We start from the raw sequence: 12,178 nt of genomic DNA on the forward strand, positions 1-12,178 counted from the left end.
CTTCTTCCATTGCTCCGTGGTCCAGTTCTGATGCTCACGTGCCCATTGTAGGCGCTTTCGGCAGTGGACAGGGGTCAGCATGGGCACCCTGACTGGTCTGCGGCTACGCAGCCCCATACGCAACAAACTGCGATGCACTGTGTGTTCCGACACCTTTCTATCAGAACCAGCATTCACTTTTTCAGCAGTTTGAGCTACAGTAGCTTGTCTCTTGGCCGCCCATGACCCTTGTCGCCGGTTCAGCGCTTTTCCTTCCTTGGACCACTTTTGATAGGTACTGACCACTGCAGACCGGGAACACCCCACAAGAGCTGCAGTTCTGGAGATGCTCTGACCCAGTCGTCTAGCCATCACAATTTGGCCCTTGTCAAAGTCGCTCAGATCCTTACGCTTGCCCATTTTTCCTGCTTCTAACACATCAACTTTGAGGACAAAATGTTCACTTGCTGCCTAATATATCCCACCCACTGACAGGTGCCACAATAATGAGATTATCAGTGTTTTTCACTTCACCTGTCAGTGGTCATAATGTTATGACTGTTCGGTGTATATAACAATACCATACTAAAATAAAATCAATCCGATTTCCATTATATTCCACTGCTCAGAACGAATTCTAAATGTGTAACAAATTAAACAAGCTAGGTTAGGTTACAGATACATACAAAAGGTACGTATACTGAAGGACAGTACCATGTAAATTATTTACTGTCATCATAGTTGTGTTAGAAAATGTTCCTATCGACAAATTAACAAGGTGTTCTTTTGTGGTATTCCAGTTTGATATGATACTTTGCCAAGTTGCCCTTGGCATTAGATGGTTCAGCCATAGACACACAGATGTACACACACACACACATATATATATATATATATATATATATATATATATATATATATATATATATATATATATATAGAGAGAGAGAGATAAAGAGAGAGATTACATCCACAACCAAAGGAATTTGGAGTTTCATGTTCTCCTTAATTACACATTGTACAAGTGTTTCTTAAATCATTAATAAAAAAAATGAAAATATATCTCAAGTACAAAAAAATAGGAAAAGACATGTTCACACGTTAAAATGTATTAATTATCTATCATCATTCTGTTATGCTATCATAACAAAACGTCAAAGCATTCACCTAGTCTCTCAGCTCAAAATGTATGTCGTATTTAAATGTAAATGTGATAAAAAGTACAATTGCTTTTGTGTAATGTAAAAATATATGTATATATATATATAAAAGCATGTGCTCACCAATGTAATTAATTTTGTGCTTAAGGCTGTCAACTAAGTACTATTTCTCCCGAAGTGGGTTGGTTGCAACGCTTTCAGGAGTGAAGTTTATCCTCATCCAACATGGCGGCCTGAAACCTCGCTCATCTGCACAGGAAGCACAGGCGCAGTGCCAGCTGTCCGGTCACGTGGCATCAGGTCTCCTCCCACTTTTTCAACGCGAGACAGACAAGCTTGAGATACGAAGGCGGAGTCTTTATGTTGATTGACATCTGAGTTAAGGAATGATGCGTCTTGCTTGCGGTGTAGTGGCCAATCACAAGGCTTTGTAGGTCTACAAGATGAGTAGGTCACACCTCCTTTATTTATATAGACAAGGGAGGCCCGACATTTTTTGCTTTTAGCCAAGGGTACGGGGTGTGCAAGGGAACGGCAATAAGTTTGCTTAAAACTGTAATAAGTTCATACATACACATATTTATGTAAGATAGATGTTATTTATTTGTATCGAGAAAGTGGCTTTTTCGCATTTGTTTGAAGAGTGTACTTCGAATTAAGAAACAACTTTAGAAAACTATTTAGATTTTTCTCTTTTCCATTTCCACAGTCCAGATAAAGGTAAGTTTATGTATATATATATAATATATATGTATATGTATTTTAAGGCGTATTACAGTTGTGTTTCCAGTAAAGGCTATAATATGTATCCGCATTCGCGATTAAACAAGCGGAGTGACGCTTTTGTCAAAACTGATAGAAACCATTTTAATGAATTGCATCTTTAAAAACCTTAAAATTTTCGCTTAAGCCTACTGTTACAATCGTTTTGTTAAACACTGTCTACAAGCTAAAAAGGCCTCTGAAAACTGCTAGCTTTGCCCCCATTGATTTCAATGGGGGAGACATGTTGAGACATGACTGTGACCGGGAGTGTGCATATGCTGTACAGATGTCCATTCAAATGAAATCTTTAAATACATTGTTGCTTTTTTACTTAAACCTGTCCTTATAAGTTATTTGTTCAGAGGCATTTTTAGACGTTGTTTAGCTACTAGCATTTGGTCCCGTTGGCTTCAATGGGAGGACATGTTGAGACATGATCCGACACGGTTGTGGATTGCTGTGGTGTGCAGCTTGTCATATCTGCCGACTGTGTTCATGTATGATTATCAATTCCCATGACATGCTATTTAAATGTGTAGTTAACCTCACATTTTCATAAAACCAGGCCTCTGTTATTATGTACAGAAAACGCTGATGCATCCTGATCCGTGACATGTCTTGACATGTTTTGGCAATTTAGTTTAAGTACAATATTTGAGCACACTTGCACGATGTTCTTATAAGTGACTAATGTAAATGTTTTTCAGTACATATTCCAACGTTATGAATTATGAATGATTTTATTTATTCACGTATAATTATTCTGAATCCCCGTGGTGTAATCTTATTGGAAGAACAAACCCATCATTGTTTTATAGCTGTGGTACATTGTAGATCCTGTTGCAGTGAATTAAAATTCCCCTTTCAGATGATTGACACCGCAGTGGGATCAGAAGCCTTACCTTTCCATGTCCAGTTGAAGACTCTTCTGGACCAGGAGTCCAGATACCAGCCCAAGCTGTGTGGGTTGAGGATCATCGAGGCCGCTCACGACAATGGCCTGAGGATGACCACGAGTCTGAGGGACTTTGAAGTGAGGGATCTGTTATCTTTGTCCCGGTTCTTCGGCTTCAGCGCTGAGACCTTCTCTCTGGCAGTGAACATTCTGGATCGATTCCTGGCTCAAATGAAGGCATGTAATAGTTTAAAATCCTATTGGAGCTGTATCTGCAGCTGCCACTTTGAATAGCTGGTGTTTATTCATTTTGTGTTGTGAACAATCCGATTCATAAACCAGAGATTGAGTCTAGTAAGTCAGTGGTCTAAATCTTTAAAAGCAAAGTTTTAAATTGTCTAACCCACAACCTGTGTCGTGCAGGTCCAGCCAAAGCACCTGTCCTGCGTGGGCCTGTGCTGTTTCTACATCGCTGTGAAATCAGCAGAAGATGAGCGCAACGTTCCCTTGGCCACAGATTTAATCCGGATCAGTCAGCACCGGTTCACGGTCTCGGACATGATGAGGATGGAGAAGATCATCCTGGAGAAGCTCTACTGGAAGGTGAAAGCCACCACGGCCCTACATTTCCTCAGGCTCTATCATGTGCACATCGTTGAGCAGTTGGCCACAGAGAGGTAAGGGTGCAGATTGCTCAAAAGGAGGGGAGGGGTTCTAGTGTGCCCATCTTAGAGGGGGGACCACTGGCACCACCATGAATGTTGCTTTACTGGATCAATAACTTTGCCTCACCCCTTTTGCATTGTTTCATGAATTATGAATGCCCTACATGCAATTTATGCAAGTCTTGAAAGTATGCAGATGTGATGTTTAAATCCATGGTACAAGCAATGGGGTCGTGCAGTGTTTGAAGGTATCAAGGTGGAGACCAGGCAAATGGGAATTTAAAAGTGCATTTTCTTTCACTCATTAGAAAGTGGCTGAACGTGGATCGACTGGAAGCCCAGCTGAAAGCGTGTCATTGCTCTTTCGCCTTCTCCAAAATAAAGGTAGGAAAAGGATTTAAAATTGAGATTGCAATAGTGTTCGACATTGGGTAATGCAGAATGTTTATGGGAGTTCTTGCTGTAAACCAATTGGAATCTGATTATGCCGTAAGGTTTTGCATTAAAGTATGTTTTTAATATCCCTTATTTTAAATGAGGCTAGTAGTAGGTTGGCTTTATTTAATGAGAACCTTGATCTTTACAGTTTAATTCTAGTGTGGCTGGCTTTGAATCCCAGATCAATGGCTCTATGCAAGCCTTCTGGTCTCTGATCTGTGGTGCATTGTGATTTGAACTCTGCTTGAGGTTTTCAGTGAGTCTCCTAGAAGTGGAAAAAAAATGCTTGTTTGCATTTTCCATTTCATTTGAAAGGCAATTTAAGTAAATTCTTATCAAAGCTAAAATGAGTTTGAATGTTAGAATATAGGTTCTGACCTTGTTGGTGGTGTAACTGCATGTTAACCAGTGGAATGATTTGCTTTTCCAGCCCTCTCTTCTTGCTCTGGCTATAATTGCCTTAGAAATCCAAGAGCAAAGCCTTCATGAAGTGACTGAAGTGCTGCAGGATCTACAACAGCATTGCAATGTAAGTGCTCCAAGTTTGGTAACCTAATCTATGAAACATTCATGTGTAGAAACTGGATATGACTAGCATGAACTAAGGCATTTACATGGCCAGCTGTGTTACAGAAATATACCATGATGCATATCGATTATGTAATGCATTACATAACATGAAGATTAACGTTAAACCTAACCAATCAGGTTTTAGATTTTGTTGTACGTGTCTGTGATGTCAATGAATGTCATGAAGTAGTGTCCATGTTAGTAAGCTAAATTTCCATGTTCTTTGATTTGATTAAATGTTCCATCTGGTTTTAATTTGCGTAACATTTCAATATTAAATTGTTCCAGATCAAAGAGGGGGACTTGATCTGTGCGAGAGAGCTGGTGGCAAAATGCCTGGCTGAGTATTCCTCGACGAAGTGTACCAAGCCAAATAACCAGAAACTGAGATGGATTGTGTCGGGAAGGACTGCAAGACAGCTGAAGCATAGCTACTATAGGATCACTCATCTTCCAACGATTCCTGAAGCTGCTTATTAGTAAAGGTAAAGGACTGAGGTTTAAAACCTGAATTTCTTGCAGTCTAGCCTCTAAAAGTCTGAGGAAAAACAGGAATTCTGGTATCATTTTCATGCATTAATTTTTTTTTTTTTTTTTTGATTTAGGTACTGGAGATTTGAAGAATGAAGAATACAACCCCCCCCTCCCCCCCCCCCCCCCTTTCCAGCAAAGCAAAACATTTGAAATGCACGATTAGGGTAAACTTACAAAACGGGCAACTGCAGATTTAATTGTGAATTGGACAGTCTTTAGGTTGTCTTGATACCCCCCTGCAGTATTTTTCCAAAGAAGGTGTTCCTGAGAAGTGCTAAAACGTTGTGCTTTTTGTGGTGCTTCTGGCTCATTAATTCAAAGCACTTCTAGGACAACTTTTAATCCCAACATAAAAAAACAAGGCAAACTAAAACGAGCCTCCAGGGATAAAAAAGGACACAGTTCATATTGAGGTTTAAATGTGAAGTGATTGAAACTGAAATTGATTCTAATTGCGGCATTTGCACATTTTGAGAAGTATTTTGCTATAATTACTTAATGCAGTGAAAGACGCGTTTTCTTTTGACATTTTCTGTTCAACCCTTGTTTATGGGTTGGAAATGAACCAGTTGTATGGTATTCCTGAGCATTTACCTTTACGTCTGACAAAAGGTGGCTTTCATTTTCTTTCAATGCGTTAATGTTTTTGAAAAAGCTCACGGAGGAACAGGCAGGGGAAACCCTGAATGTCAGTGGATGAAGGCTTGCATTTGTGTATGTATGTTCTCAGTTTAATCGGCACCGTGTTTTAATGTATGAATACTTGGCACTGGTGATGGTTTAAAAGCAATAAAGTATTGAACCACCTAGGTCCTCAGTCCACTATGTGGAAGAGGAGGGAGAAGGGTTTTGTGATGACTTTAAAATCGTGAACCAAGAAATCGGGCCCAAAACCCTTACACTTCCAATCTAGGTAGCTGAACAATCGTAATGCACACTCCTACCCGAGGTTACTGTAACTTATTTTTTCCTTTTCTTTCCTTCCTGAAGTTGAGGAACTTATCCTTAATCTATATTTTTTGATCGAGCATGTACAGCCGATTTGTGGCCTACATCTCTTCACAAGTGCCCCGGTTTAATTAATGGTTTGTATTTCTGTTCTAGACCTTAACTACTTAAACAACCTGTTCTGGAGCACTTGAATCAAATCATGAAAAACTTGCTGGGCATAGTGCCATTTTAAGAAGTCAATTTCAATTAAAGGCTACATGCAAATGGTAACACATTCACTACTTATAGCATGTAGGTCACCCTTTATTTGATTACTTAAAACTGCATTGTCAAATGTTACAATATTGTATTAGGCATTCTTAAAACTGAAATGCGTATGGCTTAACGAATTGCAGAAAAGGTCTGTACTCTGCTTATTCATTGTTTCAAGCTGTGTTTTGGTGATAGTTTGAAAATTGTGGGATTTATGGATGTGGTACTTCTTGGAGACATGGCATACATTTCTAAAATTGATACTTTCTATCCTGCCTTCGTTCAGTATATGAACTAAGCCCTCACTGGCCACATATATACATTTAGAATTTAGTGATTTTGTAAAAATAAATGCCCCCTTCAGAATTTAACACACTGAATGCAAAGTGGAGCAAATACTGCTTTACTTCTAAATTTTCTATACTGTCATGGCAGGTTGTTACCATTGATCCATCAAATACCACTTTCAATTTCTTTGTAAGATGCAGTACTGAGTGAAAATGGTTTCTACTGTGAGAAATAAGACTGTAGAGTGCTTTTGTGCGCTTCATTTCTCGAGGACTGCAATCTGACTACTTTTTTCCAAGATTTGACCTTTCAATAAAATGTTATTGAAATGTATGAACCTGGTTTGTGTTTATTCCAGCAGTTAAACATCTTTCACCACTTTTGTAATTTGTCTAAGCAGTATTAATTGAACTACCTTTTATCTGGATTCAAATGGATTTAAACTAGTTTCACATTGATCTAATTAAGGTTAATATTTTCCACTTTTTCTTAGATGTATAAATCACCTATTTATACCATAAAGGATCACATTCAAAGGTTAAAGTCTCAAGACATTTTGAATCGGATTTGAATTATTTTAAGACTAATGTAACCCTACCTTTTGAAGACCACTGTTTCAATTTAAACAAGAAAACAATTAACTAACCTGAAGTTTAAATGCTCATTAAAATGGCACAATGCTGTCAAGAATAGGATGCAATCTGATCATTTAAAACTACTCTCAAGAAGGCAATGGGGAAATGACAAAACTTTTTTAAACTTTCTCCATGTTGTTGCCAGTAATTTTGTCTGGAATCATTCAAATTTGCTACATACACTTTTGAAATGAATCTATGCTTCATCCATGAAGGTGTAAGTGATGTAAATATTCATAAATTACACCAGTAAGTTCAAACCCAAAACTTAACCCATGACCAACCAAATTATTTAATAAATGTTACTGTGAGGACCAGAAGTGATGTTTTAACTATCAGCACGAAAGGTAAGTAGTCCTATAGATCGTTTTGTGGCTGTTCAACTCTAATAAAAGGTAAAGCCCCAACTCCAAAAATTGTAGTCTTTATTTAGTCTGTGAAGCATGTCATCGTGCTGGTTGGTAAAGCGAATGAATGGTGTTCTTGCAATACTTTGGTAAACCAGTCATTTTTCTTCTGTTTTCTGTATTGCTCAAGGATATAACCTCACACCTGAAGTAAAACATTTCTCTGGAAGAGTCTTCTGCTGCTTTAAGATCTCCCTCCACATCCAAAATGTGGTCATTGTAGCAATCCTATGAAGTGAAACTGCAGAACGGTTTATTTTCCTAAATTTGAAAAGTCTGGTCCACCACCAGCAAAGTTCCCAGAAATCTCTGCACCACTGAAGTCAAAGCCAGGATTCTGTAGGGAAAGAAAGGAACAAGCGCGGCCTCTTGTCAACGACTAGGCATGTTGCACAATCATTATATTCAATAACAAGAGATGGGAGCATTTTATTAAGTCGTAGATGTTTTCAAGCTTTTAAATCTTACCTCCCTCTGAAACCTCTCCAGGGTCAGCTTCTTCTGCATCTGGTCCTGCACCCAGGGGTCTGCGCAGTACTGCCCCTCTAACAGAGACAGCCAGCAGTTCCCCGCCTCCCGGTTGCTCTTCATCAGAATAATCTGGATCAGTTTCCTGTCCTCTGATAAAGCACATTGAAGGATTATAAAGTATTTAATGCAAAAATGTTTATATAAAAAAAAAACACTTTAAACATTAGAAGATAAACAAACAATCTGTGGCTACGAAGATCTAAGTTTACTGATTTCCTACAATCATTGTTTTAAAGATGCAATACACACTGCAAGGGAATATGGGAAATTAAAAAACCTATTTCCACAGCTCACTCACCCAGTGTCCAGGTTGCCTCATCTTCTACAGTACAACCAAAAAGTTTTCCCTAAAAGTACAAATACAATCATCAGTCCCAAACTTCACCAGGTCCAAATTAAAACAATGATAGACTTACAGACAACACAATCATGGAAGTGATTAAATTCGTACAGGAAACAGTATATAATTACTGCACGTCACGATGAAGCATGGTGTATTAATTCATGTGCATTCATCGCGGTATTTGATCTGTGACTACGTAACTGCCCAAACACTATTGATTTCTATATTTAATAGCTATTCTGACACTGTCCTAGCAGGATGGCAATGCATGCTGAATAAACACGATTCCTACCTTAATCATTTCTCGTCCTTTCACACACACGTCTATTTGTCTGCTGCCGAGGTTACATTTAATCTCCTTGGCAGAAGTCCCCGGAGGCACGTTTACTTCAATAAAAACCTCCTCCATGGTTTGGTACCACGACCCCCAGGGTGTTTTACAGGGGATAATACCGCTCCTTTCGTCAAAATGCACCGACATGCTCTAACCTTGTGTCACAGCAGTCCCTGTATCATTCACCGGGATTTAACAACGGTCTATTGATACCCTGTGTGCGTTTACCACACTGCACCCAATGTAAAGCCTCACTGGGAAGCCCACGGCTCTGTGAGGAATATATATGTATGTTTGTGTGGTTTAAGGCCATGCACAACTTGCTGTCCAGCTGTTTACTTCCCCCGTCTCTGCTGCACTTAGGATACGTGCGTCAGCAGCAGCGCCAACGTAAAGACGTCATTCCGTTAGGAGGCGCGGTACAAGCGTGCTCGTTCGCGGGATTGTAGTCTTTCGAGAGGCGGCTGGTCCATTTCTGCAAATGTGCAAATCAAATGCACGGGAAAAGCGCCCGCGAAGGTGGTCGCATGAATTTAAAGGCAAGAACTGATAAATACCGATGCAGTGAGGCGATTTTAAATGGAAATTCCGCTTTTTACCTAAAGTACTTTGTAGCAGTAGCCATTATAGTGAACTGCACGTCTGGGACGCGTTTGTTTTTCTTTCCTCCCTATCCTTTAACAGACCAGAACAAAAAAAGTGATATTGAGCTATCCGTGCGTTTATACTTAAACTGCAGAGCATTTGCAGCGTCTGGTTTAATTAAGCTGACTGCCCAATCCGCTGCGCTGTGCTTGATATCTGTTTTGCATGCAGCAGCTTTGGCAATGATTAAAACTCAAGAAGCCTTATCAGGGACACTGTATTCCTGGAGCACCAAACCATCACACAGTAACCCTAAGCCACATCAGTTGTGCAGGGGTTCTGTTAGAGACTGTGTTAAACTGTCAGTCTTTTAAATACCATATCTGTTGCTATAAATAATACAGGGAGTACCTCTGCAAGCTTTATAAAACAGCAGTTCTGTGTGGCCCTATGAAGTTCATAAGACACAATTAATTGGCATAGAACCCGTAGGCCTATATCCCTACCAGCAAGCTGCCGGTGTTTCAATCAATCCCAAACAGTGGCATGTTGATTTGAACAGCACTGTGCTGCACCACAAGAGTGGTAATGAAGCATAGAAGTACATAACGCACCATGCAGCACTCAAGAGTGTGAAAAAACAATAGAATTTAAAATTGGTATGTCTGCTGGCATGCAACAATATTTTTATATGGAGAGGAGAAGCTGGTTCATGAAATGGGCTGTGTCTTCTGTATTGCATTTCTGTTGTTTGATTAATTGGTCTCTTCTGGACTGAGGTAATTAGGAGAGAATCAGGGGTAGGACATCTCATGATTACACACTGCGTCTACAGTGTGACTTGCATTTTTTTTATTTTGGAATACCTGTGTGAGTATATTGTTATTGAAGAAGGGCTAGCAATTACTCTGCTGCCTCCAGAGGTTAACCGATTACCGTAAGACTGCATAAAGAGCTGTTCCCTGCTGGGTGTGATGTGGAAACCTCTTGAATCATTGGTTCAGTGCACAGCATGATTCGCCTTTGAATTGCAGCAGGGGTGACAAGGTAATGGCATACTGCAGTGTTGAGACTTGAACATGGCCCACACACACCAAATTGCTTACTTTTGCAAGATTCTGGTTTTCCTGAGCACCAGCACTATTTAATTCACCGTCCTTCCAGTTGTTTATGAAAGTGCTTTTAAGAATCCATGGAGATGGGCAGGATTTGACAGCTGGATCTGCTACTGCACTTTGCTTCATTATACCCTTTCTGCGACCTACCGTTTCTTTACCACTGTATAGGCTAGTATATGGATGCAAACCTTGCCACTTTAAAGTTGAGTAAAGTAAAAGGTTTTGGCAAATGTGTGAGCTGTGTTGGCAATCAATGTAATGATGGTCTTGGGTTATGGTGAGGTTTCATTTGAGATACATGTATATATAAAGCTATGTTTTTCACTGATATTAATTTTAGGCTTCAGATTAGTGTTAGGATTTGGGTTTCGCTATTGTTTAGGTTTGTCTGTCAATTTAAGACTCATCCAAACCCAAGTCATGTATTCATAACTGAACTGTAATCCATATATTTCCTGAACTAATCAAAATCTAAATACGCATCAACCACAATGTAATCCTTTATTTGAATTATATTCTAATCAAACAAATCCAAAAACCAAATCTAAAATAATCTCTGTCCATAAAGTGAACATAACTGTAACACTTACTTTAATGAAAATCTCAACCGAGTTTGTCATGTAACCAGAATCTGTCCTGTATAGAGTACTGGCACATGCACGCAATATGGCAGGTATACCAGTGGCAATAGCACAGGGTACAGGGCAGGATCCTTCCTGTTTCTGCAGTTTTAAAGAATAACCATGTCTGTATTCAAGATTAGCTGGGTTCTTTTAATGCCAGATCCTTGCAACATTTACAAATCTGAAATTTCTTATTTGCTAGTACAGACCAAAACCTGTGAAATAATCTCCAGAGTTTGAAAGTCTCTGATCAACACACTAGAGGTCCCCATAAACTAGTGAATGAGAACATTGCTGTCCTGTAAAACCCTCTGCAGCAACGTTTATATAAACTCTGCATATCATTCATCTTCACCTTGCCTCATAAGAATTGTTGTTGGTTGAAGTTCAATATTTTGCAGTAGGGGACTGATTTTCTGATTTGGCAAACTGCCTGTTTTCAATATTGTGGATGGCTTAAGCAAAGTTTGGCTGCAGGGACCAGTGTATTTGTGAAGCTGACAAATGCATTAAAGAAAATAAAAAGGAAAAGTGTCTTGCTGTATACCGGAAGCTCTCCAATAACACACGTTTCATGTCACCTCTGCTTTCATTTATTTATATATATATAGCCTGTATATTTAATAAAAAGTCTCAGCTAATAATGAATGCGATCACTGTGATGCACATAAGCTCCATAAGCCTTTTGGGATTTTGTTCCCCATAATGACAAAATAAGACTTCAGTCTGCATCAATGTTCAATTACCTCCCACCCCCTTAATTATAGGGTAATTTTGGGAAAGTCAATAAAATTTTGAAAGGCCAATGAATTTTCTTTAACATGTTAAAAACCTTTGGAAATCTGTAGTTCTCAAAGAGATCCCTCTGTAATTACTGAACTGAATTGCTAACTGTCCCTAGATGCTGCGAGTAGGAGAATGTGACATTGCATCCAGTCATGAGTAAATATGAAAAGAGAGAGGATTAGAGATTAAGAGCCCTGGGAATATCTTTTAATGTTTTCTCTGCCTGATTCCTATGAAGTCTTTGGAAGCAGGTTAGGTTTTATGACTCAAAGCATCTACCATTTCTCATTACCAGGTGTTGGGAGTGGTGTTGATAGTG

The 12,178-nt window shown here is 39.2% G+C and overlaps 2 protein-coding genes across 2 annotated transcripts; one reads left to right on the top strand and one right to left on the bottom strand.

Annotated features, from left to right (window-relative positions):
- The first annotated feature begins 1,621 nt into the window (after positions 1-1,621).
- ccng1 (cyclin G1) lies at positions 1,622-6,830 on the top strand. The gene is made up of 7 exons (XM_066716987.1): positions 1,622-1,859; positions 2,773-3,036; positions 3,223-3,476; positions 3,773-3,848; positions 4,333-4,431; positions 4,761-4,957; positions 5,078-6,830. The coding sequence occupies exons 2-6, from the start codon at positions 2,773-2,775 to the stop codon at positions 4,950-4,952; spliced, it is 885 nt and encodes a 294-aa protein (XP_066573084.1). The 5' UTR covers positions 1,622-1,859; the 3' UTR covers positions 4,953-4,957; positions 5,078-6,830.
- A 710-nt stretch (positions 6,831-7,540) lies between these two features.
- nudcd2 (NudC domain containing 2) lies at positions 7,541-9,118 on the bottom strand. Its single transcript, XM_066716988.1, has 4 exons — positions 8,706-9,118; positions 8,369-8,417; positions 8,008-8,159; positions 7,541-7,876 (listed from the first exon to the last, which is right to left on the bottom strand). Exons 1-4 carry the CDS (start codon positions 8,892-8,894, stop codon positions 7,793-7,795), a joined length of 474 nt encoding a protein of 157 aa, XP_066573085.1. The 5' UTR covers positions 8,895-9,118; the 3' UTR covers positions 7,541-7,792.
- Between the last annotated feature and the right edge of the window lie 3,060 nt (positions 9,119-12,178).

This window comes from Amia ocellicauda, chromosome 11 (genome assembly GCF_036373705.1).
Source record: "Amia ocellicauda isolate fAmiCal2 chromosome 11, fAmiCal2.hap1, whole genome shotgun sequence".
Lineage (NCBI taxonomy): Eukaryota > Metazoa > Chordata > Actinopteri > Amiiformes > Amiidae > Amia > Amia ocellicauda.